Source organism: Melanerpes formicivorus, unplaced genomic scaffold (genome assembly GCF_026170545.1).
Source record: "Melanerpes formicivorus ecotype bairdi unplaced genomic scaffold, bMelFor1.0.p_v2 SCAF_220, whole genome shotgun sequence".
Taxonomy (NCBI): Eukaryota; Metazoa; Chordata; class Aves; order Piciformes; family Picidae; genus Melanerpes; species Melanerpes formicivorus.
In genome coordinates this window covers 215,141-240,775 of record NW_027142572.1, presented here as the reverse complement: position 1 = coordinate 240,775, position 25,635 = coordinate 215,141, and the positions used below count along the sequence as shown (strand labels likewise).

Genomic DNA, 25,635 nt, shown 5'->3' with positions numbered 1-25,635 from the left:
TTGGTGAGAATGCAGCAGGCACAGCAAAAGAAGAGACAATCCAAGCTTGCTGCTAAAAGTCTCTGTGTTTCCACACAGAATCCCTGTGCTGCTTTAGCATAGAGTCATAGGATCAATAAGGTTGGAAAAGACCTCAGAGATTATCAAGTCCAACCTGTCACCCAACACCTCCTGACTACTGGACCAAGTGCCACATCCAATCCCCTCTTGAACACCCAACCAGGGACCTCTTCTATTCTTCTTCTTGCCTCTTGGCAGAATAGAATAGAATAGAATAGAATAGAATAGAATAGAATAGAATAGAATAGAATAGAATAGAATAGAATAGAATAGAATAGAATAGATCAGGTTGGAAGAGACCTTCAAGATCATCGAGTCCAACCTATCATCCAACACCACCTAATCAACTAACCCATGGCACCCAGCACCCTGTCAAGTCTCCTCCTGAACACCTCCAGTGACGGCGACTCCACCACCTCCCTGGGCAGCACATCCCAATGGGCAATCACTCTCTCTGTGTAGAACTTCCTCCTAACCTCCAGCCTGAACTTCCCCTGGCGCAGCCTCAGACTGTGTCCTCTTGTTCTGGTGCTGGCTGCCTGGGAGAAGAGACCAACCTCTGCCTGTCTACAACCCCCCTTCAGGGAGTTGTAGACAGCAATAAGGTCACCCCTGAGTCTCCTCCTCTCCAGGCTAAGCAGCCCCAGCTCCCTCAGCCTCTCCTCACAGGGCTGTGTTCCAAGCCCCTCACTAACTTCATTGCCCTTCTCTGGACTCGTTCCAGCAAGTCAACCTCCTTCCTAAACTGAGGAGCCCAGAACTGGACACAGGACTCGAGGTGTGGCCTAACCACTGCAGTGTCCAGGGGCAGAATGACCTCCCTGCTCCTGCTGGCCACACTGTTCTTCATGCAGGCCAGGATGCCATTGGCCCTCTTGCTGCCTGGCCACACTGCAGGCTCATGTTCAGCCTGCCATCAACCAGCACCCCCAGGTCCCTCTCTGCCTGGCTGCTCTCAGCCACTCTGACCCCAGCCTGTAGCACTGCCTGGGGTTGTTGTGGCCAGTGTGCAGAACCCAGCACTTGGATGTGTTCAATCTCATGCCGTTGGACTCTGCCCATCTGCCCAGCCTGTCCAGGTCCCTCTGCAGAGCCTCTCTACCCTCCAGCAGATCAACTCCTGTCCCCAGCTTGGTGTCATCAGCAAATTTACTGCTGATGGACTCAATGCCCTCATCCAGATCATCAATAAAGATGTTAAAGAGCACAGGGCCCAGCACTGATCCTTGGGGCACACCACTGGTGCCTGGCTGCCAGCTGGATGTGGCACCATTCACCACCACTCTCTGGTTTCGGCCATCCAGCCAGTTCCTAACCCAGCTCAGAGAGCTGCTGTCCAAGCCAGGGGCTGACAGCTTAGCCAGCAGTTTGCTATGGGGGACGGTGTCAAAGGCCTTGCTGAAGTCCAGGTAAACTACATCCACAGGACTCCTTGCAGGGACTTCCTACCCATCCATGGTTGTGGAGTCTCTTTCTCTAGAGACTTTCAGAACCCATCTGGATGTTTCTTCATGGAGTCATAGAATGGTAGAGGTTGGAAGGGACCCCCAAAGATTGTTTGAGTCTAATCCCCCTGCCAAAGCAGGGCCACCCAAGCCAGGTCACACAGCAAGGCATCCAGGTAGGTCTTGAAAGTCTCAGGAGAAGGAAACTTCATAACCTCTCTGTTCCAGGGCTCCAGTACCCTCCCAGTTAAAAAGTTTCTCCTCATGTTGAAGTGGAACTTCCTGCATGACCTGCCCTAGGGGATCCTGCTTTGGCAAGGGGACTCAGTGATCTCTGGGGGTCCCTTCCCACCCCTGCCATTCTGTGACTCTCTGATCATGACGGAGAGGCAGTCCCAGGGGAGGACACTGGTCCTCAGAGAAGGGGATGACATTTCAGCAGGCAAACCACAGCTGCTTTGGTGCAGCACTGCAGCAAAGTATCAGAGTGGAAGCCTTTGACTCTTCTCAGCACTTTTTCTTATACATCTGCTGGAAAACCTTCAGAGGAAGCAGCCATGTTCTGGCAAATTCCACTGAGAGCCAAACAAGCACAAACCACACTGCTGGCAATATGGACAGTGGAACTGAGGGCACCTTCAGCAAACTGGCTGATGGCACCAAGCTCTGTGGTCCAGCTGACACACTGGAGAGGAGGGATGCCATCCAGATGGACCTGGACAGGCTTCAGAGGTGGTCCCAACTCAACCTCATGAAGTACAACAAGGCCAAGTGCAAAGTCCTTCACCTTGATTGGGGCAATCCCAAGCACAAATATAGGCTGGGAGAGGAGTAGCTCAAGAGTGGTCTTGAGGAGAAGAACCTTGGGACTCAACATGAGCCAGCAATGTGTGCCTGCAGCCCAGAAGGCCAACTGTGTCCTGGGTTGCATCAAAAGAAGTGTGACTAGTAGGACAAGTGAGGTGATTCTCCCCCTCTGCTCCACTCTTGTGAGACCCAGCCTGGAGTGTGGCACCCAGTTCTGGGGCTCCAACACAAGAAGGACATCAGACTGTTGGAGTGGGTCCAGAGGAGGGCCACGAAGATGGTCAGAGGGCTGGAGCACCTCCTCTATGGGCAAAGGCTGTGAGAGTTGGGGCTGTTCAACCTGGAGAAGAGAAGGCTCTGGGGAGACCTTACAGCAGCCTTCCAGTGCCTGAAGGGGGCCACAGGAAAGCTGGGGAAGGACTTTTGACAAGGGCTTGTGGTGATAGGATGAGGCAGAATGGCTTAAGGGGGAAGAGGGGAGATTCAGACTGGATATTAGGAAGAAATTCTTTCCAGTGAGGGTGGTGAGAACTGGAACAGGTTGCCCAGGGAGGCTGTGGATGTCTCCTCCCTGAACATTTCAAAGGTCAAGTTGAACTGGGCCTCGAGCACCCTGGTCAAGCAGAGGCTGTCCCTTGCCATGCCAGGGGGGCTGGAGCTAGAGATGATCTTTAAGGTCCCTTCCAGCTTAAACCACTCTATACTTCTAGGACACTTTCCAGCAAGGCCCAGCTGTTTGTTTCTGTAAGCCTAAGGTTCTGCCTTGCCAAGCTGAGTGGTGAAGAGAGGGCTCTGACAAATCCCTCCTGGGGGTGGTCTGTGTTTCTGGGCTGTTGTGGGGCTATCTATCCGTGCCAGATGACAGCTATTTCCTCACTTCCAACAGGAGCACTTTTAGCCTGTGCTCCAGCAGCAGTCACAGCTATTTTCATCCCACTCTTCTGCAGATTCTGCATTCTGCACATCCCCCTTTTGACACACACGTCCTCTCCGAGCAGATCAGGCAGGCAAACAGCTGCTTCCACAGCCCCCTGCTCTGGAACAGTGCCTCAAATTACAGATATGCTTATTAATATTTGAGATCTGTCAGGGACTGTATTAGCCAGGCTAATGCCTCTGCTCAGAGCTTCACTGCAGAAAGAAACAAACAAAAAAAGGAGCAAAAGGAATGAAGGGACCTGAGGTCTCCAAAGCCCTCCTCTTCTGTGGCAATCTCCTTGAGTGCTGTGTCCAGGTCTGGGCCCCTCAGTTCTTGGCTGTGCTGTGTGACCTGAGGTTTGGCTTACCCCTCCCTCTGTGCCCTGCCCTCTAAGGATAGAATCATAGGATCATAGAATGGGCTGGGCTGGAAGGGACCTCCAAAGGTCTTCCAGTCTGACCTCCCTGCAGTCAGCAGGGACATCCCCAACTAGAGCAGGTTGCCCAGAGCCCTGTCCAGCCTCCCTTGCCCAGGGAAGGGCACCTCCCTGGGCAACCTGTTCCTAACATCCAATCTAAACCTGCTCTTCTGCAGCTTAAAGCCATTGTCCCTCATCCTGTCACTGCAGGCCTTTGTAAACAGCCTCTCCCCATCCTTCCTGAAGGCTCCCTTTGGGTACTGGAAGGTTGCTATTAGGTCTCCCTGGAGCCTTTTCTTCTCCAGGCTGCACACCCCCAGCTCCCTCAGCCTGTTCCTCATAGCAGAGCTGCTCCAACCCCCTGTCCCTCCTCTGGAACCTGCTCCATCAGGCCCACGATGTCCTTCCTGTCCTGAGGGCTCCAGAGCTGGGCACAGTACTCCAGGTGAGGTCTGAGCAGAGCAAAGTGGCAGAATCACCTCTCTGGCTCTGCTGGCCACACATCTTTTGATGCAGCCCAGGATGTGATTTGCCTCCTGGGCTGCAAGCTCACACTGCCTGCTCCTGTCCAGCTTCTCATCCATCAGCACCCCCAAGTCCTCTTCCTCAGGGCTGCTCTCTATCACCTCCTCCCCCAGTCTGTATTGATAGGGAGGATTGTTCTGGCCCAGGTGCAGAGCCCTGCACTTGCTCTTGTTGAACCTCATGAGGTGCACCTGGGCCCTGCTCTCCAGCTTGTCCAGATCCCTCTGGATGTCATCCTGTCCCTCTGGTGTATGGACACCACCACTCAGCTTGGTGTCATCTGCAAACTTGCTGATGGTGCCTCCATCCCTCTGTCTGTAGCACTGATAAAAGTATTAAGCAGCACAGGTCCCAGGACAGACCCCTGAGGGACACCACTTGTCACTGCTCTCCATCTGGACTTCCAACCATTGAGCACCTCCCTCTGGATGTGACCTTCCAGCCAATTCCTCATCACAGACAGACCTTGTCCTTGCAGTTGCCTAAGTGGAGGCAGGGGCAGGAGCTGGTGCAGGGACTGAGGCACGTCTCAGATCCGGCTGCTGCCGCCGCCGCCTGCACGGCTTCCCAGCAGAAGTGTGTTGCTAAGTTCCCCAAACAGCCCTGGGATTGTGTCATTCCCTGTGTGGGTGGGTGTAAAAAAACTGTTTCAGAAAGTTTCAAAGGAAGCCTCACAACAGTGAGCAGAGCTCCAGTTCCATGCAAATCACCCAGGCCCATTTGCAAACCACGAGTGCCACCTCCGCTCGGCACAGGGATCAGCTGACAGCGGCAGGGAGGCTGCAGTTTCTTCCCTGAAAACAGGGATGATCCTCACTCCAAACTTGGCCCAAGGGGTTTTGAACTCTTCTGAAGGTTGACATCTCATTTGCAGTGGTTTTTATCTACACCAGGTAGTTTCTCTGTGTGTATACATACACACACACACACACATATAAATGATGTGTCCGAGTCTGCGCCCAAGAGGTCCCCTTGAAATGAATTCAAGGAAGGTTGGATTGTGCTGGATGGCTCATCCTCAGGAGTCAGCCTTTTCCCTCAAGAGTCAGGGACAGGAAAGCTTGAAGGGAGTTGCCCCACATGTATAACTGGGAAATGGTTGCTGAACCTTGCATGTGGACCACGACCTGGGTACCCATGAGACCGGTGGTGACCAAACCGCTCTCTGGTAGAACAGTTGCCAAGAGTGGTGAAAGCCTGGAATGTGTTGTCCAGGGAGGTGGTCGAGGCCCTGTCCCTGGGGGTGTTTAAGAGCAGGCTGGATGAGGCTCTGGCCAGGCTGATCTAGTGTGGGGTGTCCCTGCCCATGGCAGGGGGGTTGGAACTAGATGATCCTTGTGGTCCCTTCCAACCCTGAATGAAACTATGAAACTATGAAACTCTGAGGATGGGGGGTGCCATGCATGCTCCTGAGAAGCCCAAAGGGCAAACCCACCTTGGTTTGGCACGAGAGGGAGTTTAGCAGCGTGGACACTGTTGGTGTTGGACCATTCAGCCTGGGGCTGACAGGATGTAGCCTGGCGTGCTGGGCATCCTGATCTAGTTGGGAATGCCCCTGTTGACTGTGGGGAGGTCAGACTAGGTGACCTTTGGAGGTCCCTTCCAGCCTACACCATTCTATGATTCTATGTGTGCCCAGGTGGCCAAGAATGCCAACAGCAGACTGGCCTGGATCAGGGATAGTGCAGCCAGCAGGTGTAGGAAAGACTACACCTCAAATACTGGGGTCAGTTTTGGACCATTCGAGACACTGAGGTGCTGGAGAAGGTCCAGAGGAGGAGGGCAAACTGGTGAGGCATTTGGAGAGCACAACCCCTCTGGGGAGCCTGTCCCAGTGCTCAGTGAGCCTCACAGTGAAGGTGATTGGAGCTCCTGCACTTGGCAGGAATGCAACCTGATATTCCTCAGCAGCCTTGTGGCACCTGGCAGATACAGGGAGGGGGGGGGAAGAAAAGGAAAGGAAAAAAAGGAAAGAAGAAAGTTGTTGCTGAAGTAATTGAGCATTATTTTTAATAGCAGAATCACTGGAAGATGACAGACTGTTTATCCTTACACCCTGGGGAACCCTTCCAAGAGCTTTCTTGCTTGCTCACCTGTGCTCTTGTAGCATGTGGAGAAAAGTACATGGTGTGCTCCGGGCCTTTACAAGCCAGAACAGAGCTTGTCTGGAATTAATAAGTCAATTAGAATAATGAAAAAGAGGAAGAGAACAAAAAAAAAAAAAGGAGCAGAAGTTGCAGCTTTCAATAGCTGCTGTGCCCTCAGTTCAACACAGGCAGGATGAAAGGGCTCCCAGGCACTGGGACAGGCTGCCCGGGGAGGTGGTGGAGTCACCATCCCCGGAAGGGTTTAAAATAAGACTGGGTGAGGCCACTCAGTGCCAGGGTTTAGTTGATTAGCTGGTGCTGGGTGAGAGGTTGGACTGGGTGATCTCTGAGGGCTTTTCCAACCTGGGGGATTCTGTGATTCTGTTTCTTCCACTCTTGGCAGTTCTGTGAATCAGTTGTATGCTCCTAAGGATTTCCTGTTAGAAGCAGTTGTGGTGTCCAAGTTTGGCCACTCTCCCCATCTCCCTGCAAAGACACACCTCAGGAAGGGAAGCTTTCACTGCATCTTGAAGCAGTGTGGCTATCTGAGCTTTTCAGCCTGGAGAAGAGAAGGCTCCAGTGAGGCTTTCTAGCAGCCTTCCAGTATTTGAAGGGTGCCACACAGAGGCAGAGAGGGACTTCTTACAATGGCATGTAGCAACAGGATGAGGGAACAATGGGTTCACACTGAAAGAAGCTCAATTGAGATTAGACATGGGGCAAAATTTACCATGTGAGTGGTGAGACCCTGGGACAGGTTGCCCAGAGCAGTTGTGGTGGCACCAAGCCTCTCGTATGAGCACAGACCGAAGGAGTTGGGGCTGTTCAGTCTGGTGAAGAGAAGGCTCCCAGGTGACCTCATTATGGCCTTCCAGGATCTGAAGGGGGCTACAGGAAGGCTAGGAAGGGACTGCTCAGGATGTCAGGTAGTGATAGGACTAGGAGGAATGGAATGAAGCTGGAGGTGGGGAGATTCAGGCTGGAGGGGAGGAGGAAGTTCTTCCCCATGAGAGTGGTGAAGCCCTGGAATGAGTTGTGCAGGGAGGTGGTTGGGGCCCCATCTCTGGAGGTGTTTAAGGCCAGGCTGGATGAGGCTCTGGCCAGGCTGATCTAGTGTGGGGTGTCCCTGCCCATGGCAGGGGGGTTGGGACTGGCTGATCCTTGTGGTCCCTTCCAACCCTGACTGACACTATGATAAGCAAGCTGGATGGGGCCTTGAGCAACCTGGTCTAGTGGGAGATGTCCCTGCCCATGGCAGGGGGGTGAAACTAGATGATCTTTAAGGTCCCTTCCAACCTACACCATTCTATGATCACCTTTAGAGGGATCTAAAAGGTTCATTTTTGCCATAGATCCAATTGAGTGAGCAGAAAACCTGAGACCCTTCACTGACCTTCCATCCACTCACCACAATCTGAACCAGGAGCTCTCTGCTCAAAAACCTCCCCCAGTTACAGACTCCTAGAGTCATTAAGGTAGGAAAAGACCTCTAAGACCTCATCAAATCCAACCCTCACTGATGCTTTTAAAACTGCTGTTGCTACTCAGTGATCAGTCCATGCATTCATGCTGCAGAAATGGTCTTCACTTCCAGCCAGGCACAGCCTGGTGCTGAGAGTCCCTGAACAAAGCACACAAACAAGTCCTGATTTTGCTAATACTTGGCTTAGCTGCTGGCTGGGATTAAACCACAACAGATCATTAAGATATTAGTGGATCTATTTTGGCTGTTCAGCGTGTGGATGCTTTTGTCCAAGTCCAGCCCCACCCTGCAACACGTGGGGAGTGATGGTTTGTGTGTGAGCTTTGGTATGGCAGCACTGAGAGCGCAGCTTCTTACAGGAGGAGTTCTCCCTGCCTAACTCACAGCACATTATGATCACAGAGGCTTACCCTGAGGCCCAAGGGGTAGGTGGATGTTTTACTCGAGGTCAGGAGTGCCACATCTCAGTGCACATCGTTGGAAAATTGCCCAGCTGGCATGCTGGAGGGAAAGGGACCTGGACAGACTTGAGACATGGGTCCCCACCAACCTGGTGAAATTTAACAAGGCCAAGAGCAAAGTTCTGCACCTGGGCCAAGGCAATTCCAAGCACAAGTACAGGCTGGGCAGAGAAGGGCTTGAGAGCAGTCTGGAGCAGAAGGACTTGGGGGGGTGAGTTGATGAGAAGCTCAACATGAGCTGGCAATGTGCACTGGCAGCCAGCTGTGTGCTGGGCTGTATCAAAAGCAGTGTGACCAGCAGGAGAAGGGAGGTGATGCTGTGAGAGGCAGGGAAGAAGTTCTACACAGGGAGAGAGATTGCCCAGGGGAATGGGCTGCCCAGGGAGGTGGTGGAGTCACCATCACTGGAGGGGTTCAGGAGGAGACTTGATGGGGTGCTTGGTGCTATGGGTTAGTTGGTTAGGTGGGTTGGATTGGTTGATAGGTTGGATGTGATGATCCTGAAGGTCTCTTCCAACCTGGTCTGGTCTGGTCTATCCTATCCTATCCTATCCTATCCTATCCTATCCTATCCTATCCTATCCTATCCTATCCTATCCTATCCTATCCTATCCTATCCTATCCTATCCTATCCTATCCTATCCTATCCTATCCTATCCTAACACCATGATGGATGCAATAGAGCCTTGTCCCACTGAAAGAAAACAAAGCAGCACAGCTCCATTGCTCTCCCCTCCCAGTGGCACTTCTGCCAGATCAAAACCTTTGCAGACCAAAGGCAGAGGCAGAAACAAAGCACAGAACTCTCTGAGAAGCTGTGTCTTTGCACCCCAGCATTTCAGAAAGACAGTGCTGTCCTCTGCAAGTCCTTTCACACTCCCCAAAAGCCCTGGAAACATGGAACAAGCAGCCTCAAACCGCTGCAGACATCCCTTTCATTCCCTTCCTTACTGCAGGCAAGGGCCAGAACCTTCATTCTTTTTATTTTTCCTTCTTCTTCTTCCTTTTTTGGTTTTTTTTTTTCCCCCCAACATGAAGTTAAAGAGAAAGCAGGAGAATTTTTAAAGAGCACTGAAGTGACTCAGCCTAATTGCTCCACCAGCAGCAACGGTGAGGGAAAACACGCTCGAGATTGCTGTCGTGACCTGCTGCTTCCCTCCAAGCTCCATGCTTGCAAATAGCAAACCCACTCTTTTCCTCCTAGTGAAAGCCTTATTTGAAAGGGGACTCATCCCAGCCTGGTGGCACAGCTCCTTCTGGTTGCAGTGTTGATGTTCTGCTTTCTTTGGAGCACCCTCCCAGCGCTCCTCCGTTAGCTGTTGCACGGCCTGACTCCATCTCCTCCAGATTTTCTCCCACTTGAGCTAAGAGTGATTTGTCTTCAGGTGTTCACAAGCACAGGCTGAAGGGAAAAAGCAGGCAGCAAACTCATCAAGGCTTCTTCTTAATCTACCTCTGTGACCAATATGAGAGTATGGCAAAGTTCCCTTATTCTCCTCTGTGGACGTGGCACATAGCTCTGTGTCTTGGTCAGCTCAGGGCTCACCCACTGTCCAGTCCAAAGGTGGTGATGGCCACAGAAGCATCCACCTAGATGTGCTCCCCTGCCTTGGATGTGGGCTTCAGGGTGCCCTCTTCATCACTCATTGCCCAGTGAACATCAGTGTACCTTGCTGCCTGGTTGATCCACAAAGCCAGGCCTGTGTCCTCTCATTCCCTGTGAAGATCCTGGATGGCCTCATCCTGTGTGAACCTTGACCATGCTCTGAAATTATGCCAGGGAAGGTTTGGGTTGGATATTAGGAAAACATTTCTTTCCTGCAAGAGTGGTCAGGCATTGGAACAGGCTGCCCAGGGAGGTGGTGGAGTCACCATCCCTGGAGGGGATCCAGAAACACAAGGACATGGCACTCTGGGACAGGGTTTAATGGCCATGGTGGTGTCAGGTTGATGGTTGGACTCAGTGATCTTAGAGCTCTTTTCCAACAGGATCAATTCTATGATTCTCTGAGTGCAGGATTTTATGTTTCTATGATTCTATGATATTTGTTGTTATGATTCTGTGGGTCTATGTTTCTGTCATTCCATGATCCCATGCCTGCTCCAGGCCTGAGTCTCCTCTCTGCATTCCAGCAGCCTAGGGACCACTTCCTCCAGTCCTTTGTGCTCCCCTAAGGTAAACCTCCAGGTCTGTCTTTCCCACCAGTAGATAGTGTTGCCCACCCTGGTCCTGCTCAGGAGAAGAAACAATAGAAATGTCTTTAGCAGCCTCCCAACCTAGCAGCTAGGCAGAGTTAAAAGCACCACAGAACCTGAGTGCTGTTTTGGTGGGTCTGAGTCCCCCCAGAAGCAGGACTCTGCACTTGCCCTTGTTGCATGCCAGTAGGTTTCTCCTTCTGTCCCCAGATGGCTGAGACCTTAGTTGCCTGTGTAAGCAGATCTAAGATGTGTGGCCTGTGAGCTGTCAGATCCCAAGGCACACTGGTTCCTCTCCTTTCCCATGCTGGAGTAAAGCCCATGAGCTCAGCCCCCAGTGCAGGCTGTTGTCCCTGGGCACTCATTCTGGCCAGCTGGGCACTGATGTGAGTACTGTCAGCAGCCAGGCTGCTGGACAGCAGTTTGTGCTGCAGCAGTGTAGCTTGCTGAGCCCTACCCCAGGAAGTGGCATCCTCTATTGAACAGGCATGAAGGGCTCTCAGCTGGGTTTCCCAGGAAGGAAGAGGCAAGGTTACAGCATTCCTCAGCCTGCCTGTGTGTGATGGAGTGCTCCTGGACACAGCATGTCCAAGCTGGAGGGATTTACATGTGAAAGGAATTTTCTCTGTGGAGGCTGTCATCCTGCCAGATGCCCAGGGCAGAATATTCTCCTCCCAGCACCTTAAAGGGAAGGGACTGGAGAGGAAGAAGCAAAGGACTTTCAAATCAAAGGGAGTCTGCTCTGACCCACAGGCAACAAGTGACAGGACAAGAGCAGGCTGAAGCAAGGTGGGGGCAGGTCTCTTCTCACATGAAACATGACCATCAGACAAGAGCAAACAGCCTGCAGTTGTGCCAAGGGAGGTTCAGGTTGGATCTTAGAAACTGTTTCTCCACAGAGAGGTTTCTCAGGCATTGGAGCAGGCTGCCCAGGGAGGTGGTGGAGTCCCCATCCCTGGAGGCATGTAAAAGATCCCAGCTCTTGAGCAGGGGTTGTTTAACCTGGAGAAGAGGAGGCTCAGGGGAGACCTCATTGCTCTCTACAGCTACCTGAAGGGAGGTTGTAGCCAGGAGGGAGTTGGTCTCTTCTCTCTAGCAACCAGCACCAGAACAAGAGGACACAGTCTCAAGCTGTGCCAGGGGAAGTTCAGGCTGGAGGTGAGGAGAAAGTTCTTCCCAGAGAGAGTTGTTGGCCATTGGGATGTGCTGCCCAGGGAGGTGGTGGAGTCCCCATCCCTGGAGGTGTTCAAGAGGGGATTGGATGTGGCACTTGGCACCATGGTCTAGTGATGAGGTCTGTGGTGACAGGTTGGACTTGATGAGCTTTGAGGTCTCTTCCAACCTTGGTGATTCTGTGACACTGTGAAGATATGTGGCTGTGGTGCTGAGGGATGTGGTTCAGTGGCTCAGCAGGGGTGGTGGATTGTGAGCTCCAGGTGAGTGGTTGGGCTTCATGATCTCAAAGGCCTCAACAGTTCTCTGACTCTTGAAGTTTGCATTTCACAGAGGGAGTCCTCTGCTCAACCAGGCTGTCCTGCTGAGCCTTTCATCCCTCTTCACAGAAGGAGTGTGGCACACAGGTCGCATCCCCCCATGGTGGCTGTGTCTGTGCATTCCTTGCCTCTCTGCAGTGGTCCCACTCACAGCAGGAGGTGCAGACAGAGACAGGCACAATCCTGCTGATTGGGACCTTGTGCCTGCAGCAGCTCTTCAGGCTTGACTTGTGCCAGCTGGCTGGAGAGGGGAGCCTGTGATTTTCATTCTTCATTACCTCTGGCAGACAGGGCAATGCCAGCTAAACGCTGGGGAGTGAGGTATTTGTTATATGCTTGCAGCAGAGCGAAGGAGAGGGAAAGAGAAAGAGAGGGAAACTGCATGGTCTTGTTCCTACACACCAGAACAAGCTGGTATTAAAAACAACTTGGCCAGGTTGCTGATGACTCCTCAGAGCCACTAAGAAGAATCCATATTATCAATCTCTCTTCTGCCTCTTGGAAAATGAGGACTTATGGAGGCATAGAGTCATTTAGCTTGGCAAAGACCTTTCAGATGATGAAAAACTCACCCTGAGCCAGCAATGTGCACTGGCAGCAGAGGTGGCCAACTGTGTCCTGGCCTGCATCAAAAGCAGTGTGACCAGCAGGAGGAGGAAGGTGATTCTCACTCTCTGCTCTGCTCCTGTGAGATCCCACCTGGAGTGTCCAGTTCTGGGGCCCCCAACACAAGGAGGATATGGAACTGCTGGGGCAGACCCAGAAGAGGACCACAAAGATGATCAGAGGGCTGAAGCACCTCCCCTATGGGCACAGGCTGAGAGAGTTGGGGCTGTTCAGAAGGCTCCAGGGAGACCTTGTAGCAACCTTCCAGTACCTGAGGGAGTCTACAAGAAAGCTGGGAAAGGACCTTTCACAAGGGCTTGTAGTGATCAGATGAGGGGGGAGTGGCTTTAAACTGGAAGAGGGAAGATTTTGGAGACTGGGGAGAAATTCTTTCCAGGGAGGGGGGTGAGACACTGGAACAGGTTGCCCAGGGAGGCTGTGGATGCTCTCTCCCTTGGAGGTATTTAAAGCCTAGGTTGGACAGGGTCTTGAGCAGCCTGGTGTAGTGGGAGGTGTCCTTCCCCATGGCAGGGGTGTTGGAACTGAATGATCCAGCCTAAACCTCCCCTGGCGCAGCCTGAGACTGTGTCCTCTTGTTCTGTTGGTGGGTGCCTGGGAGAAGAGACCAACCCCCAGCTGGCTACAACCTCCCTTCAGGGAGTTGCAGAGAGCAAGAAGGTCTCCCCTGAGCCTCCTCTTCTGCAGGCTAAGCAACCCCAGCTCCCTCAGCCTCTCCTCACAGGGCTGTGCTCCAGACCCCTCCCCAGCTTTGTTGCCCTTCTCTGGACACCTTCCAGCATCTCAACATCTTTCCTAAACTGAGTGGCCCAGAACTGGACACAAAGTGAGGAGAGGTGAGAGATGAGATGTGGCAGAGAGAGTGCTGAAACTGGCGAATCCTTGGAAAGACACATCCCAAGTGAGTTTGCTTCCTTCCTGAGGGCAAGGAGCAGGCACCATGAAGGCACATCAGCAGGATGCTTTTGTCACCATGAAGGTGAAACCAGCAGCTCTGAGCTGCAAGGCCTGCAGAGGTCCCTCAGCCACCCTTTTGCTTGAAGCCCTGCTGTTGTGGGGAGGTCTTGCTGGTCCTTCCGTGATGCCAGCAGACAAAGTGAGTTGGGGGAGGCTGTTGGTGGTGTTGAGGCAGAGGGCTCCCCCCTGAGCAGCAGCAGCTGCCCTGCTTTCTGTGCAGCAGAGGGGTAGCAAAGCCCTTTGAGCTGACTCAGGCTGCTGCTGGGCTCCTCACAGCTGCCCACCCCTGGGAAGGGAGTGCTGCTGCCTGGATGTCTTCCACACACCCACACTCCCTTTCTGCAGGGAGAGCTTTTCCTGCTGGAGCACTCAGCATAAGAATGCAACATGCTGCCAGCTCCCAGCCAGTCAGAAGGGTGGAGATGATGTCCAGAAAATGCAGAAGAGGAGCTGCTGCTCGGAAAGAAGGAAGAGAAGGTGAACAGATGAGCAGATGAGCACCAAGGGGAGCAGAAATGAGAGGCAGGAGATCAAAGGGGAAGAGTAAGGGTCAAGATAATGCCCTTTTGATGGAATCACAGGATAGTTTGGGGTAGAAGGGACCTTTAAAGGTCATCTATTCCAAACCCCTGTAGTGAGCAAAGATATTTTTAACCAGATCAGGTTGCTCAGAGCCCAAACCCTGGATTGTTTCCAGGGATGAAGCTTCCACCACTTCTCTGGGCAACCTCTGCCAATGCTTCACCACCCTCAGCATAAAAAAACATTCTTGTTCCAGTCTGAATGTCTTTTAGCTCCAAACCATCAGCCCTCATCCTAGCACAACAGGTCCTGACAGAAACTCTGTTCCCATCTTTAAGTACTGAAAGGCCACAAGAAGGTCTCCCCAGAGCCTTCTCTTCTCCAGGCTGAACAGCTCCAACTCTCTCATCCTGTCCTGACAACAGAGGGGTTCCAGCCCCCTGATCATTGCTATGGCCTCCTCTGGGCCTGCTCCAACAGGTCCCTTGCTTCCTTCTTGTGCCAAGGAATCCCTACACATGCAGGCCCTGCACTGCTGAAACACAGGAGCATCTGCCTGGGGGTACTGCAGCTGTAGGAGCAAGGACCATCCAAGATCTGGACAGGATGAGAGCTGGGTGAAGGCAAACTTCCTGAAGTTCAGTGAGGACAAGTGCAGGGTCCTGCATCTGGGGAGGAGTAACAGCAGGCAGCAGTACAGGTTAGAGGCTGCCCTGCTGGAGAGCAGCTCCATGGAGAAAGACCTTGGAGTCCTCATGGACAGCAAGTTCTCTATGGAACAATTTGTCCTTGTGGCCAGGAGAGCCAATGGTATCCTGGGGGGGGCATCAAGACATGTGTGTCCAGCAGGTCTAAGGAGGTTCTCCTCCCCTCTGCTCTGCCCTGGTGAGACCACAGCTGGAATACTGTGTCCAGTCCTGGGCTCCCCAGTTCAAGAGAGACAGAGACCTGCTGGAGAGAGTCCAACTGAGAGCCATGAGGATGATTAGGGGACTTGAGCATCTCCCCTATGAGGAGAGGCTGGGAGCCTTGGGGCTGTTTAGTCTGGAGAAGAGAAGACTGAGAGGGGATCTGATCAATGCCTATCAATATCTGAGGGGTGGGTGTCAGGTGGAGGGGGCCAAGCTCTTTGTGGTGGTGTGCACTAATAAGACAAGGAACAATGGAGACAAACTTGAACACAGAAGGTTTCAGCTCAACATGAGGAGAAACTTCTTTACAGTGAGGGTGCCAGAGCCCTGGAGCAGGCTGCCCAGAGAGGTTGTGGAGTCTCCTTCTCTGGAGACTTCCAAACCCCACCTGGATGCATTCCTGTGCAGACTCCTCTGGGTGATCCTGCTCTGGCAGGGGGGTTGGCATCTGCTGGCAGGACAGCACTGGTGTGTGTTCCTGCTGAAGAACATGGAATTCTTGTCTTGCAGACACTGAGTCATGGGGGAGGCAGAGCAGTCATTGCAGGGTGCTGACAGCTTAAAACAAGGTCAGACCCTTCCATTTCTGTGCCAACAGAAACAGTGGCAAATGCAAATGAATTGTTTCAGGTCAACTGATGAACTTTCCTTGCAGTGAAAAACGAGGCAAGTCTTCATATCCCAGACCATGCACCTGTGTATGGCAGCAGTGTGTAGGTCTCTGTGCTTATAAAGTAGGTCTCACCAAGCTTCACTTTCCCCAAATTCTCTTAGAATCACAGAATCAATAAGGTTGGAAAAGACCTCAAGGATCATCAGGTCCAACCTATCACCCAACACCTCCTGACTGCTAAGCCATGGCTCCAAGTGTCACATCCAGTCCCCTCTTGAACACCTCCAGGGATGGTGACTCCACCACCTCCCTGGGCAGCACATCCCAATGGGCAATTACTCCCTTCTGGGAAGAACTTTCTCCTCACCTCCAGCCTGAACCTCCCCTGGCACAGCTTGAGACTGTGTCCTCTTGTTCTGGTGCTGGGTGCCTGGGAGAAGAGACCAACCCCACCTGGCTACAACCTCCCTTCAGGTAGCTGTAGGGAGCAATGAGGTCTCCCCTGAGCCTCCTCTTCTCCAGGCTAAGCAACCCCAGCTCCCTCAGCCTCTCCTCACAGGGCTGTGCTCCAAACCCCTCCCCAGCCTTGTTGCCCTTCTCTGGACACCTTCAAGTCTCTCAATGTCCTTCTTAAACTGAGGAGCCCAGAACTGGACACAGGACTCAAGGTGTGGCCTGAGCAGTGCTGAGCACAGGGCACAAGGACTTCCCTGCTCCTGCTGGCCACACTCTTCCTGATGCAGGCCAGGATGCCCTTGGCCTTCTTGGCCACCTGGGCACAGTGCTTCTCTCATCCCAAAACAGCAACATCTGCTTAAAGGGCTGGAAGCAAAGCTGAGTTGGGGGGGGGAGGGAAATCATCTTCTTTACCATAAACACCCAAATTCCTGTATATGCCAGGAAAACACAATCGCCCTCCTATTGCAGGCTGAGGTCTCATTCTCTCAAGTGCCATCAGATGAACTGCTGTTGCTGTGGAGCTTGTCTAAAAACATCTCTGCTCACTCAGGCCTTTCACGCCCGCTGCTCTCATCAGCAGGCTCTTGTCTCTGCCGAGCGCCGGCGCTCATGGCGCGCTCTGCACTTGAATGCACAATCAGCAGCCGCAGCGGCACCGGCCCGGGGGCTGCAGCACCTCCTGGCTTCCGAGCCCTGCCCAAAACCTTGGCACCAAAGTGACCCAGCGGCCAAAACCCAGCCCTTGGGAAAGCTGAGCGTGCGGAATCACACAGTCACAGAGCTGGCAGGGCTGGAAGGGACCTCAAGGCTCAGCCAGCTCCAACCCCCTGCCGTGGGCAGGGACACCTCACACCACAGCAGGTTGCTCACAGCCACCTCCAGCCTGGCTGCAAACACCTCCCAAACAGAGAGGGACCTGGGGGTGCTGATTGACAGCCGCCTGAACAGGAGCCAGCAGTGTGCCCAGGTGGCCAAGAAGGCCAAGGGCATCCTGGCCTGCATCAGGAACAGTGTGGCCAGCAGGAGCAGGGAGGTCATTCTGCCCCTGTACACTGCACTGGTTAGGCCACACCTTGAGTCCTGTGTCCAGTTCTGGGCCCCTCAGTTTAAGAAGGACATTGAGAGACTTGAATGTGTCCAGAGAAGGGCAACAAGGCTGGGGAGAGGCCTTGAGCACAGCCCTGTGAGGAGAGGCTGAGGGAGCTGGGGTTGCTTAGCCTGGAGAAGAGGAGGCTCAGGAGAGACCTCATTGCCCTCTACAACTACCTGAAAGGTGCTTGTAGCTGGGAGGGGGTTGGTCTCTTCTCCCAGGCACCCAGCACCAGAACAAGAGGACACAGTCTCAAGCTGTGCCAGGGGAGGTGTAGACTGGAGGTGAGGAGAAAGTTCTTCACCAAGCAAATCATTCGTCATTGGAATGTGCTGCCCAGGGAGGTGGTGGAGTCCCCGTCCCTGGAGGTGTTCAAGAGGGGATTGGATGTGGCACTTGGAGCCATGGTCTGGTCCTGGGGTCTGTGTTTATAGGTTGGACTCGATGATCCTCGAGGTCCTTTCCAACCTTAGTTATACTGTGCTACTGTGATACCTCCAGGGATGAGGCTTCCACCACCTCCCTGGGCAACCTGTGCCAGGCTCTCACCACCCTCATGGGGAACAACTTCTTCCTCACATCCAATCTGAATCTACCCACTTCTAGTTTTGTTCCATTCCCCCTAGTCCTGAGGCCTGTGGTGACAGGTTGGACTCAATCATCTTTGAGGTCTCTTCCAGCCTTGGTGATACTGTGTGATACCTGACAGCCCCAAAAGTCCCTCCCCAGCTTTCTTGTAGCCTCCTTCAGATACTGGAAGGCCACAATGAGGTCTCCTCAGAGCCTTCTCTTCTCCAGACTGAACAGCCCCAACTCCCTCAGCCTGCCTCCATAGGAGAGCAGCTCCAGCCCTCTGCTGATCCTCGTGGCCTTTCTCTGGACACCTTCCAGCACCTCCAGATCCTTCCTGTAATAGCAGCAGATTTATCTGAACCCTCTCCTCCCTGTTCATGCTCTCTCTTCTCCTGCACCTTTCCTGGCAGCATCCCTTTCACATCCCTTCACTTGAAACACAGAATGCCAGGATGGAAAGGACCCCAAGTATCATCTGGTCCAACCTTTCTAGGTGACAGTGCAGTTGAAATGAGCTGGCCCAGCACCCTGGCAAGCTGAGTCTTCAAACCATTCAGTGTAGGAGAACCCACTGCTTCCCTTGGGAAATGATTCCAATGCCTGACTAATGTCCCTGTGGTGAAAACTTCTCTTCTGGAGTCCAAGCAGAATTTCCCCAGCAGTAACTTGCACCCTTTGCCCTTTGTCTTTTCCATGTGATTCACTGTAAAAAGGGAATCTCCATCCCATTGGTAGCCACCATGTACTGGAATGTGGTAATATGGTCTCCCCTTTGGTGGCAGTAGAAGTTCTGGTGACAGTAGAAACCCTGTTATTGAGGCCACTTGTCTTCACCTGCCACATTGGTGTTCAGTAGGATTTTGTCAAGGTTGGAAGTTCATTTGCTGTTCACATCTCAGGAAGGTAATGCTCAATGTCTTCTTCATCCTGGGCTGTACCAAAAGGAGTGTGACCATCAGGAGGTGACAAAGGAGGTGATTCTGCCCCTCTGCTCTCCTGAGACCCCGTTTGGAGTCCAGTTCTGGGGCCCCCAACACAAGAAGGACAGGCTGAGAGATCTGGGGTTGTTCAACCTGGAGAAGAGAAGGCTCTTTGGAGAGCCAGTACCTCCCAGTACCTGAATGGGGCCTGCAAGAAAGCAGGGGAGGGAGTTTTTGCAAGGGCTTGTAGTGATAGGATGAAGGACAGTGGCTTTGAGCTGGAAGAGGGGAGATTTAGACTGGAGATTAGGAAGAAATTCTTTCCAGTGAGGGTGATGAGACACTGGAACAGGTTGCCCAGGGGGATTGTGGATGCCACCACCCTGGGAGGTGTTCAAAGCCAGGCTGGATGTCCCTGCCAATGGTGCAGGGACCAGAACTAGGTGATCTTTAAAGTTCCTTCCAATCCAAACTGTTCTGTGATTTGTGTAGAGCTGTTCTGTGATTTGTGTAGAGCTGGATGGAGTTAAATTAAGCTCCACATGGACTTGAAGTGCAACAAGGGCCTGCCCCAGACACAGAATGGTCACCAGCCTGTCCTTTCTCACTGCCTTCACACAGGTGGCTGCTCCTACCTCCATCCTGAGCCTGTTGCTTGTCTTACTGCCTTGCTGAACAGCCATGGTAAGGAAGGGGGTGAGGCAGGTCAGAGGGGCTTCTGATGAGAAGCAGCAAGTGTCTGCTGAGATGTGGTCACCCTACACAGTGGCCACAAGCTTCTTGACTAGAATGAGGCTTCATTCTTGAATGGAATCCTTCAGGGATAAGCTTTTACACTGGGTTTTGTTTTATCACTCTGAGGTGCAGCAGAGCACTTAGGACATCTGTCAACAGCCTGGAGCACAGAGGCAGCAGCAGCTACATCTGCCAGTCTGTTCCCTCTCCATGTGTTAATGAAACTCTGGTGACATTCCTCCTGGTGACATGCTTTTGCCACTGCTACTCAAGTACTCATAGTATCTCAGCATTGCCCCAGGGGAAGCCCCATCTGGGCTATGCACTCACTGTCTCATGGCCTTTATCAGCCATGTCAGCTGGATGTCAGCCCTACCAGACAGTGAGAGAGCAGGACATGGTCAGGATCTTATACTTTATCTTCTAAATGCTCTGAGTGGGGTTTACCCCTCACTGAAAGACATTGATCCCAAGCAAGTCAAAGAAGAACAGCTAAGCTGATGAAGGGCCTTGAACACAAGTCCTGTGAGGAACACCTGAGGGAAATGGGGTTGCTTAGTCTTCAACAGAGGAGGCTGAGGGGAGACCTCATGGCTCTCTCACAACTACCTCAGAGCATGTTGAAGCGAGGTGGGGGTAAGTCTCTTAACACATGAAACAAGTGCCAACCAGACAAGAGGCAACAGCCTCAAGCTGTGCCAAGGGAGGTTCAGGTTGGATATTAGGAACAATTTCTCCACAGAGTCGTAGAGTCAGAGTCATAGAATCATAGAATCACAGTCACAGAGTCATGGAATCAGAGTCATGGAATCATAGAGTCATAGAATCACAGAGTCATAGAATCACAGAGTCATAGAATCATAGAATCACAGAGTCAGAGTCACAGAATCACAGAGTCATAGAATCATAGAATGGTTTGGGTTGGAAGGGACCTCCAAAGGTCATCCAGTCCAACCCCCTCTGCAGTAAGCAGGGACATCCTCACCTAGATCAGGTTGCCCACGTGCAGCCCTGCTCCCTCTTGGCCATTTCTTTCCATGAGGTGAAAATAAACCCATTACCTGACCAAAAGGGGCCAGGATCCCCTTCTTTCTCCTCTTCCATGGAGCCATTCCTCCTCTACAGCCTTAGGGGAATGAAGCAGGGTTAATGGTTGTGATCAATGTGTTTCTTGTTTCCACACCCAGTGCAGCAGAAGGTATTTTGTGAGTATGATGTATGAGTCACTGTGGGGTGCAACAGAATCTTTTGGCCTTGCAGCTGTGCAGGTAGCAATATTCATCTTCCCTCAGCCCATAAGATATGCAGCCCAGAGACATGATGAATACATTTTGCAGCAACTCTCAAGTGGAAACCCCAGAGAAGTTCCTTGAAAGTGTTTCTAAATAGCAAGATACTAATTTTGTTAGTTAAAGAAAGGCAGATGAACCTTCCAGATATCCTTCCCCACCTCTTCTCCACCACTCCTCACTTTCCTGGCTAACTTCCAGAGTCTCTGGAGCGAGGATTGACTGGAGGCTGGCATTTCTTCCAGCTCCTGTTTTCAGCTTTGGAGTGCCCAGCCTTCAGCACAACTGGTGCCAGTAGCTGGTGCCAGTAGCTGGCAATTTGACAGTCATGTCTGGCATCCAGAGGACACAGACCAAGGGAAAACTCCAACTCCACAGCTCCCTGACAGGAGGTTGGAGTGAGGTGGGGCTTGGTCTCTTCTCCCTAGTATCAGATGATAGGATAAGAGGAAATGGCCTGGAATTGTGCCAGGGGAGGGTTAGGTTGGATGCTAGGAAACATTTCTCTATGGAAAGAGTGGTCAGGCACTGGAACAGGCTGCCCAGGGAGGTGGTGGAGTTATCATCCCTGGAGGTGCTCAAGAAATGTGTGGATATGGCACTGTGGGGCATGGTTTGATGGCCACGGTGGCGTTGGGCTGATGGGTTGGACTCAATGATCTCTGAGGTCTTCTCCAACCCAAACAATTCCATGATTCTATAAAACCAAGAGGCAGAAGTAGTCCAGGGACCCAAACCCTTTGCAAGAAAAGCATTCCCCCCTCTGGCTGTGCAGGGAGAGAACTTGCCTAGAGTGCTTTGCAAGGAATTATCCTTCACTCATAATTCATCCCATGCCTTGCACTTATCCCTTTCTCTGTTTATCAAACCTGTTGTTCCCACTGCTGCCCAAAGACTGTATTAAATTGCTTCATCAATCATCCAGCTGCCAGCCACAGTCTTGCCAGGGAAGGGAAGAGGCAAATGAATAGAAGTACTGTAAAACTCCACAGATAATATCATTTTGATTAGGAAAAGTGCTTACTCCTGCAGCTACTTTGAAGCCCATTAGAAGAGCTGTTTGTATTCCTTACTAATTAAATTAAGGCACTTAGCTTGAGGAAGCTGTAGTGAATCACTTTGGATCTTCATTCCTGCACCAGTCCTGGCTGCATTACCTTTCAGAGTCAAGCATGATGGGGGGCCCTTAATGCAGCTAAGTGTTCAGCCCAGTTCATTTCACAGAACCATGGAATCACAAAGTGGAAGGGGGTTGGAAGGGAGCTCTGAAGATCTAGTCCAACCCTCCTGCTAGAGTAGGAGCAACTAGAGCAAATCACACAGGAGCAGGCTGCCCAGAGAGGTTGTGGAGTCTCTTTCTCTGGAGACTTTCAAACCCCACCTGGATGTGTTCCTGTGTGGGATGCCCTAAGTGATCCTGCTCTGGCAGGGGGGTTGGACCTGATGATCTCTTGAGGTCCCTTCCAACCTCCATGATTCTGTGATACTGTGACTTTCAGGTCCCACCTGGACACACTCCTATGTCACCTACTCTGGCAGGAGGAGGTTGGACTGGGAGGTCTTTTAAGATCCCTCCCAGCCCCTACCATTCTGTGTGATTGCTGCACCTACTCACTTGCCTGCAGCGTTTGACTGTGCTTTTAGGTGGCCACTCCTTCTAACTCCTTCTTTCAGCTAACAGTACCTGACCTACAGACACAAGGAAGAGGAGTGACCAGCCTGAGCACTGTCTTCCTTTAAATGTCTTGGGTTCATTTCAGGTTTAATGATTAGGTTGAATGTTTTCACCTTTTCTACCATCTCAAGAAGCAGCTGGTTTGACTGAGCTGTCTGATCTATGCCAGACAGTTCTTGTCCTCATTCCTGTTGTGGGTTGGATTTGCACACACACACACACACATCAATAAACTGGAGATTCACTCCCCAAGAGAGGAGATTTGCCTCCTGGAATAAATCACTGAAATAGCTCCAAATTTTGGAAGCAAAATGAAGTTATACAAGAGGAGGCTCAGGGGAGACCTTATTGCTGTCTACAACTACCTGAAGGGAGGTTGTAGCCAGGTGGGGGTTGGTCTCTTCTCCCAGGCAAGCAGCACCAGAACAAGAGGACACAGTCTCAAGCTGCACCAGAGAAAGTTTAAGCTCAAGGTGAGGAGAAAGTACTTCCCAGAAAGAGTAATTTGCCATTGGAATGTGCTGCCCAGGGAGGTGGTGAAGTCCCTGTCCCTGGAGGTGTTCAAGAAAGGCTTGGATGTGGTGCTTGGAACCATGGTTTAGTTGTCAGGAGGTGTTAGGGATTAGGTAATAGGTTGGACTTGATGATCCCTGAGGTCTTTTCCAACCTGCTTGATTCTATGATTCCCTTGTACCTCAGACCCATATCAAACCAAAGATTATTCCAGCAAGGCCACAGAGAGAGAGATAAGAAGCAGCAGGCAGAAGTGACAAGGAAGAAAAGAGAGGAAAAACTTCTGCCCAGGAATCTGCAGAGCCAATGAAATGAAATAAATGTATCACTAAGCAAAACAATGCTTAGCCTCTTGCAAGAAAATCATCCAGCCCTTTAACTGAATTCCTTTGAGGGCTCTTAACTCTTATTTACAACTTAAGAGCAGCTTCCAAACTGTAACAACTCCCTGCATGGGCTTTGCTAGAGCAGAGGCAGCCCTGGCGTAGAAGCCTCCAAAGGGAACCAAGTCACTTCTTCGTGTCAGGCACCAGAGGGGCTGGGCCAGAAGCTCCTGGATGGATACCAAACCCAAGGAATTTCCTCAAAGGGAACAAAGATACCAAAGATCTGTCCAAAAAAAGAAAAGCCAAGCAAAACTGCTTATCCTTAGCCAGCTGCTCACCCAGCACAATTGGGCTTGCTTGCATTTTGGGTAGCAGCTGCTGCCCAGATCTGTTTAGCTTAAACCTGCAGAAATGCTTTTACTTGCACCCAGTGACGCTGAGAAGGAAAGGGAGGGGTTTGCTAATTAGCTAATGCCAACAATGAATTTTCTTAGTGATAAGCAAATCATAGACTCTATGAACCAGAGGATTTTTTTTGGTTGGACAAGACCTTGAAGATCCTTGAGTCCAACCATTCTCTAACTCTGCCAAGGCTGGTGCTGAACAATGACCCTCAGCACCACATCTCTATGAGGACAGAGTGAGGGATTTGGGCCTGTTCAGTCTGGAGAAGAGAAGGCTCTGAGGAGACCTCATTGTGGCCTTCCAGTATCTGAAGGGGGCTACAAGAGAGCTGGGGAGGGACTTTTGAGGGTGTCAGGGACTGTGGGTAATGGAACAAAAGTAGAAATGGGTAGATTGAGATTGGATGTGAGGAAGAAGTTGTTCCCCATGAGGGTGGTGAGAGCCTGGCACAGGTTGTGCAGGGAGGTGGTGGAAGCCTCATCCCTGGAGGTTTTTTAAGGCCAGGCTGGATGTGGCTGTGAGCAACCTGCTGTAGTGTGAGGTGTTCCTGCCCAGGTTTGGAACTGGCTGATCCTTGAGGTCCCTTCCAACCCTGAGAATCTATGATTCTATGATGACATCTCCATTTGCAGGTGAAACAAATAATTCTCTTGTGTTGTGGCTGTTGTGTATCTTGCAGACAAACAAAGCAGTAGCCAAGGGAGACTTCCACCATGCAAGCTCCAGCTCCCGGCGAGCACTCTTCCTGGCTGTCCTGTCCATCACAATTGGAACTGGCATCTATGTTGGAGTGGCTGTGGCTCTTATTGCCTACCTGTCCAAGACCAATCACTTATGAGCCTCAGGAAGAGGAGGAGAACCAGCTGCCCGCTGCCCGCGCTGCAGAACTCCCCAGCAGATCAGACTGCATGAGGTTTCCAAAACAAGCTCAAGAGACAAACACTTCTGGGGGCAGGTGCAAGACAAGATGGCCTTGTGCATTAGCCTAGGGCGGGGAGCTGGCTGGGCTGGGCGTAGTTCTACCACCTGTGATGCACAAGTCTTGCTTCTCTTCGTGAACCCCCATACAAGAAAGCAAGCAAGCAAGAGACAAAGCAAGCAAGCAAGAGAGAAAGCAAGCAAGCAAGAGAGAAAGCAAGCAAGCAAGAAAGAAAGAGAGCAAGAAAGCAAGCAAGAAAGAAATAGAAAGAAAGCAAGCAAGCAAGAAAGGAAGAAAGAAAGAGAGGAAGAAAGAAAGAAAGAGAGGAAGAAAGAAAGAAAAAGAGGAAGAAAGAAAGGAAGGAAGGAAGAAAGAGAGGAAGAAGAAAGGAAGAAAGGAAAGAAAGGAAGAAAGGAAAGAAAGGAAGAAAGGGAAGAAAGGAAAGAAAGGAAGAAAGGAAGAAAGAAGAAAGAAAGAGAAAGAAAGAAAGAAAGAAAGAAAGAAAGAAAGAAAGAAAGAAAGAAAGAAAGAAAGAAAGAAAGAAAGAAAGAAAGAAAGAAAGAAAGAGAAAGAAAGAAAGAAAGAAAGAAAGAAAGAAAGAAAGAAAGAAAGAAAGAAAGAAAGAAAGAAAGAAAGAAAGAAAGAAAGAAAGAAAGAAAGAAAGAAAGAAAAGAAAGAAAGAAAGAAAGAAGAAGAAAGAAAGAAAGAAAGAAAGAAGAAAGGAAGGAAGAAAGAAGGAAGAAAGAAAGAAAGAAAGAAAGAAAGAAGAAGAAAGGAAGGAAGGAAGAAAGAAAAGGAAGGAAGGAAGGAAGGAAGGAAGGAAGGAAGGAAGGAAGGAAGGAAGGAAGGAAGGAAGGAAGGAAGGAAGGAAGGAAGGAAGGAAGGAAGGAAGGAAGGAAGGAAGGAAGGAAGGAAGGAAGGAAGGAAGGAAGGAAGGAAGGAAGGAGCAAAGCAAGAAAGAAAGCAAGCAAGCGAGAAAGCAAGCAAGCAAGCAAGAAAGAAAGAAAGCAAGCAAGAAAGCAAGAAAGAAAGAGAAAGAAAGGAAGAAAGAAAGAAGAAAATAAAGAATTAAAGAAAAAGCAATCAGAGCAAAAAGCAAAAGAAAGAGAGGGAGAGCAGAAGAGCCCCGGAAGGGAGCTGGGGGAGGTGCGCAGAGGGGCGTCCTGCCTTTGCCTTCGCAGCACAGCGTTTCCAAGCAGCTGGCAAACGG

The 25,635-nt window shown here is 51.3% G+C and overlaps 1 protein-coding gene across 1 annotated transcript in view; it reads left to right on the top strand.

Annotated features, from left to right (window-relative positions):
- Positions 1–25,066, top strand: part of SYNDIG1 (synapse differentiation inducing 1) — a 77,046-nt gene extending 51,980 nt beyond the window's left edge. Inside the window, exon 4 of the mRNA XM_068169752.1 lies at positions 24,186–25,066. Within this exon, the coding sequence (XP_068025853.1) occupies positions 24,186–24,344 (159 nt within the window). The 3' untranslated portion in view covers positions 24,345–25,066. The remainder of the gene's footprint in view (positions 1–24,185) is intronic.
- The last annotated feature ends 569 nt before the right edge of the window (positions 25,067–25,635 follow it).